The sequence below is a fragment of the Pelodiscus sinensis genome, chromosome 17, assembly GCF_052426305.1.
Source record: "Pelodiscus sinensis isolate ZL-2025 chromosome 17, ASM5242630v1, whole genome shotgun sequence".
Lineage (NCBI taxonomy): Eukaryota > Metazoa > Chordata > Testudines > Trionychidae > Pelodiscus > Pelodiscus sinensis.
Genome location: NC_143068.1, coordinates 3,600,970 through 3,606,969, shown reverse-complemented (window position 1 = coordinate 3,606,969; position 6,000 = coordinate 3,600,970). Strand labels below are relative to the sequence as shown.

At 51.0% G+C, this 6,000-nt stretch overlaps 1 protein-coding gene across 2 annotated transcripts in view; it reads right to left on the bottom strand.

Annotated features, from left to right (window-relative positions):
* Positions 1 to 1,103: 1,103 nt before the first annotated feature.
* NFS1 (NFS1 cysteine desulfurase) overlaps positions 1,104 to 6,000 on the bottom strand; it is a 35,801-nt gene continuing 30,904 nt past the window's right edge. For both annotated transcript variants that reach the window (XM_075901471.2, XM_075901470.2), the window contains exons 11-13: positions 2,282 to 2,365; positions 2,070 to 2,159; positions 1,104 to 1,502 (exon numbers count right to left, since the gene is read on the bottom strand). In XM_075901471.2, coding sequence (XP_075757586.2) covers positions 1,439 to 1,502; positions 2,070 to 2,159; positions 2,282 to 2,365 — 238 coding nt within the window. In that variant the 3' untranslated portion in view covers positions 1,104 to 1,438. The remainder of the gene's footprint in view (positions 1,503 to 2,069; positions 2,160 to 2,281; positions 2,366 to 6,000) is intronic.

The following is a 6,000-nucleotide window of genomic DNA, read 5'->3' as shown; positions in this document are numbered from 1 at the left end:
GGGACTGACACACGTGTTAGGCCTCTGGGCAAGTGCGGGGACAGCTCCGTGCTCCAGGAAAGGGCAGGGCCTCAGGTAGAAGGGGTGGGGGCCAGAGTAGCCCACCCTCAGCCATGCCTGGATCCTGCGGTACAGCACTTTGGTGGCCATTTAAAGCAGGGGTGGCCAATCTGTGGCTCTTCACCCCTGAAAGCGCGGTTCATGAAGCTGCCCCATGCTCTCTGTGCTCATTGGGTGCAGTGGAGCCGTCCAGCATTGCAAGATGGCTTTGGCCGACAGGAACCTGATGTGCCTACCCATGGTTTTTAGAGGAGCAGCGGTTTTTTGTTTGATCAACAACTCTGGCTGGTGGGAGCTCTTCCCTTTTTCGGCGCTCTTCGTTTAATGGGTTGGCCACCCCTGATTTAAAGGGCTCTGGGTTCTGGCAGCAGAGAGACTCAGGCCCCTTTGAATCAGCAGGCAGCTGTCCACCCCTGAGGCAGGCCTGCATAAAGACTTCAGGACACTATTGCCTGTGGTCATGTCCCTAATGGTGGAGAAAGGCTTCGTCCCCAAGCACAGAACAGACCCAGTTTTAGAAGCATTTCCGTGCACTAGCGCTGGTATCATTTCTGTCTCCCCCTCCTGCCAAACTAAAAGATTCATTTCCACAGAAGTCAAGTATCCTGCTTCACGCCCAACCTGCAGCCATACATTGTCACATACAACGACTTTCTTCATGTGCAAGTGAACAGACTGATACTGATAGCAAAGTGCATCGCCATGGCCTCGGTTCTGGGAAGGGTGGAGAACGCTTTGGGTTAACACTGCCCCATATGAGGAGCAGGAGAGCAACCAATGTAAGAAAGCAGGACAGCAAAAATCAAACTGCACTGAACTGGGACAGGCAAAAATCTTTAGCTCAATTGGGAAAGGGGCTCTTCATCACAGAGATGTGTTGACTGTCATCCAAGCTCATACATGTGCACACCATTCTGTAGCATGAACTACAGCGGCGGTTTCCCCTAGAGGTGCAGTAGGCCTGTCTGCACACAGATAGAGGCTGCTGGTGAAATGAATGTCACTGAAGCAAATCAAAATCAACACAGTAAGTGAAACAAGACTCTGAGCAATAAAGCTTTACTCCAAACAGAACAGCTGCAGCGTGTGCGCGATGCCAAGGCAGCAGAACCTCCTCCCACAGGGACCCTTCTGCAGCAAGAGAAGTCAGAGTTCAAGAGCCCCATTCCTCTGGTATCAGAAAATGCAGTTCCAAGGACGCTAGGTCACAGTGCAAGGTACCTTGGGCATAAGCAAGTATTCTAGACACAGCCCCCCCTCTGGTGTGTTTAGACCCCAGCCACCAGTCTGTGACCATGTCAAACAGCAAACGCCACATGATTTGTTCTGGAATGTACAGAAAATGGACTCTGGAGCACATCCCCTAGCCCACGCTTTCCTAGTGCTGGGTCCATTTAATACTCTTCAGGTCAATTCCGTCCTGCACCATTTCCCACAGGGGACTGTAAAGAGAAAGGAAAGATGACAAGTATCAGCTGGGATGCCAAGGCTAATGGGGTCACTGACAATTGTCAGCCACAAATAAGCTGTGTCTTTCTCTTGCCAAGGAACTGGATGAGCAGAAGGGAGAATCATTTAAAGAGATTTCCATACTGGGAGAGCAAAGGAAGATCTCACCCCTCACAGTCCAAGAGTGAGAGGGCAGGTGTCCAATTCCCCCCACCCCACAGGCCAGGGGGAGTCAGTGACTGATCTGCAGGAGCAGCATCAGGTATCAATGGAGAGGTAGAATTATTTCCTGTGTATTCACCCTCCTCCCTGCATGGCTCCCACCTTCCTTCTCTGTTGTGCGCCAGAGGTGGTTCAGGATTAACCGCAATATTGACCCAGAAAAGTGGGAAGCTGTTAGCAGGGGTTCCCATCCATGTTTCATTTAGAAACATTCACATTCCAATGAAATCTAAAACATAAGAAATATCAGGGATCAAGAGCCTTCCACCCCCCACAAAAGCTTAGAGGAAATGTGCAGTGATTCATTGTCATCTCTGCCTTGTAAGGGAGTGGCTCACCTCATCTCCCTCAGTCTTTTGACGTGTTGTATACACTTCTGCACTGTATAATCCACTTCTTCTTCTGTGGTGAAACGCCCAAGGCCAAACCTAGCACAACACAAAGATGCCCCATGTGGGCACTAACATATGGGAGGGCAGAACAGAACAGAGCCTGCTCTGAGTGTAGGAACGGAAACAATTTGGAGAAGAGCAAGGATCCATTCACTGACCTGATGGAGGAGTGAGCCAAATCTTCATCAGTCCCAATTGCTCTTAACACGTAGGACGGTTCCAGAGAGGCAGATGTGCAAGCACTAAGAAAAAAGGATGAGAGAATGTTACCCTTTATTTTCACACAGAGCTCCTCTACTAATGAAATTTAACATTATCAGTAACTTCCGTTGGAGAGTATAGGATTTCAAGGCTCTTAGCACCACCAAAGAGCTCCAAGGCTCTTTAGAGAACACACAGTTGTTTTGTAGCCCCTAGGGATAGAGCCAATGAAAACAAAGAGATGGTGTAGGCAAAGACAGTACCAAGTCTAGAAGTAGCGGAAGAGAAGGAAGGGCAGAGGAAAACCAAGCTACTGAGACGACAGGCTGAGGAAAGGAGAGCACAGAAATGCGTGTGGAGACTTCCCAGGCTGACACGCCAATCAGCCAGAGAGACCTGCCCTTGCACAACGAGAGAGAAGGAAACAGCTCCTGTCTGGGGCAGTCAGGCTGCTGGGGACTTCTGGCAGCAGGCGGTGCTCCCCTCTGACTCCCAGCCCCTAGCCCCAAAGATGACAAACCAGTACTCTGCCCTGGCAAGGAAGGATGAGGAATCTCCCCCACCCCCCAAAGGTGGAGGCGGCCAAGCCATGTACCCCCCAAAGCTGCACGGATCATGGCCATCATGCCTAAGAAGAAATAAAGGGTCAGTGGTTGCCTTCTAAGCGGACAGGAGGGACCCAACTGCTGGCCTGACCTGGCATCCCAGGAGGTGGGCTGCTGCCTAGGGGCCTGTACAAGCTGCTATGGAAGGCTTGCCAAGGATCCCCTGGCCCTCTGGCTGCTGCCCCAAGCTGCTCATCCACGTGGGCACTAACAGTACTGCCAAGTACGACCCAGAGCAGATCGCGAGGGCATGGCAGAGAAAGGATACTCCAGGGACACCCAGCAACGCCAAGTGAAAATAAAGGCGCTCAGGCATGTGTACCAGAAGATAAAGGAGGCAAATGGTCCGTCTGATCAGCACCGTAACCATGCCATTTCTTTGAGCAGCTGCATGGGACCCTGGGTGGGCCAGGAAGGATCCCAAGCTAGTTCATGGATTCCTCCCAAGACACTTCTCAGGCTGCAGCGTGGAGGACAGTGAAGATGAAGAGAAAGAGGAGAATGGACAACAGGTAAGCAGAGGATCCAATCTCACCAACAGCCAGGCCCTGTTTATAACTTGAGACACAATCCCTCCTCCCAGGGTGTCTCGCAGCTGGGCCCTGATCCTGGGGAGTTCACATATGTAAGCATACAAGTGGCACTTGGAGGTAAACTGGCGGGATTGCTGAGCCGATATACTGAAGGGGCTCCCAGAACAGCCTGTTAACATGCCTGCAGATGGAATGGGAATCCTCCCTGTGTATCACAGAGGAATTCTTTGATCCTTCTCACAAGGTTTCTGGGGAGGCTGCCTTATTCTGTCCTCCACCACAGGATACCTTCCCACACCAGCAATAAGTGGTCTGGTATCACTGCAGCATAAGGTTCAGGTTTCTGGCCACATTCAATAGGTATCCGCTCCCTATCACTCTGGGTGAATTCGGAGAAGACAGATTTTGCACATGGCAACCTGGATGAAGCAGGGGAAGCTCTGCAACTGATACCACAGTAGTACGCCTCCGTTTGCTCACTCCCAAGAAAGCATTGCCCCTGCCACGCCTTGCCGTTCTGCCCAGACCACTTCCCCCTCCCACCCGCAGTCTCCTGTGAGAATGCAAAGTAGCACTCCATGCCACTGTGGCCTCTCTTTCCAAACACAGAGGCTTGCCTACCTGCAGGAGCTGTTTGCAGGCACCGTGCTACACATGCTTTCAAAGCAGAAGCAACAGAGTGAGCCCCAACCTCTTCTTTGCCATGCCTGCCACTAAAGCGAGTCCAGCTGCTCCCAGATCTCTGAGGTGTACCTGCTTCTTAGCATAACTTTGGCCTTGTATATAACACCTGCCTATTGTCTTGGACAGATGTACCTTTATGCTAAAGAAATCAGGTTCTACACTCCATAACGCATCTCCTCTAAAACCTGCCCTTCACTTTTTGTTACAGCGAGTGCAACAGTGAGACTGCTGCACGCTCCCCTGGTTCTGGCTCCTGCAGCTGTTCATCTAGCACAGATCTAAGGCAAAAATTTGGCAGGGATGACATTCAAGGAGCAAATGCAATCCATTCACTTGGATAGGGAGCGAATGAATGGAGGAAATGCTGCTGCAGGAGCACAAGGACAGAAAAGAGAATAAAGATAAGACACAGGAGACAGTCTTGACAGCGTGGTGGTGCTGATGATTAGGGGTATTAAGAAGCATGTAATTCATTAATTGTGTAGTCAACAAAATTTTTGTCAACTACACAATTAATCAATAAGGGTTAGCACTGCAAGAACTCAGTCTCAGAATGCACCAGGTCCTGGGAGCTACCGCCACTGTGGCTCTGCACTGAAAAGTAATTTAGGGGCAAGATGGGCAGGCAGCCCGACTCAGTACCAGCTGGCGCCATGTCCCTAGAGCTACCCACACTGCAGCTCTGCAGGAAAAGTAATTTAGGAGCTGGGCTGGCAGGCATCCTGGCTCAGTCCCCACTCCTAAAATTCTTTCAGTGCAGAGCCAGAGCGGGGGTAGTGCCTGGGACCAGGCACCAGCCAGGACTGAGCCAGGGTGATGGCCAGCCCTCTAAAACGGTTACTGGGGGGGGGGGATGTATGTAGTCAGTAGCATTAACCAATAAGCTTTTGCTTATTGGTTAATCGACTACATTATTACATCCCTACTGACGACACGTCGGATTCACACAAAAGCCAGATGCACAGGCATCCCCTCCAGCTCATACTGACCCACATTCCCTCCTCACCAAGTTCCGTAGCCACCTCTCCCAGGGGCTCCAGCATGTGGGGAGGGGAAGGGTCACGGGCAGCGTCACATTCAACCCCCAGAGTCCCAGAACAAAAGGCTCATCCCTGTGACATTGCTCAACAGGGAGATTGCAATACTCCCCCTTTCCTTCTCACCCCCCTGCCAAGCTCCTGCCCTGAATCCCCCTTTTGTCCCTTCTTCTTTGTGTTCCCTAAATAAAAAAGCATGATTATTAATGGTGTTGCATGGGGAGGGGGTTTTATAGGCAAGCACACTTAAAGCAGGGGGCACCTCATTAAAAGCAACATGCACAACTGTCATCTCACCGTTTGGCCATTCTCAGAGCGGCCTGTTTTTCAAAGCCTCTAATTTGCTGTGCCCCTCGATGTGCTCTCCTCATAGCCCTGGTGTCTGCTTATAATGAGTAGCTAGACTCTCTCCCTTGGCCACCCATCCTGACAGAAAAGCTTTCCTCCTCACTTTCACAGCTAATATGGAGCACACCACAGGCTGCCACGACACTGAGAATGCTGGTTTTGCTGAGGTCTAACCTAGCAAATAAACTGCAAAACCTTCCCTTGAAACACCAAACACACATTCCACCCCCATTCTGCACTTGCTCAGCCTGTAGTTACTCCTTCCTGCGGTCCAGGCTGCCTGTGTACGGCTTCACGGTCCAGAGAAAGAAGGTCTAGGCTGGGTCTCCAAGGCATTTCAACACTTCCAAGGGTCATTTTCCAGTTTGGGAAGAAAGTTCCATCTTGCTGCTTTTCGAAGAGACTGAAGGATGTGCTGGTCATGAGCCTTTCCTGACCATCCTACACGGATGTTGGTGAAACAGCCCAT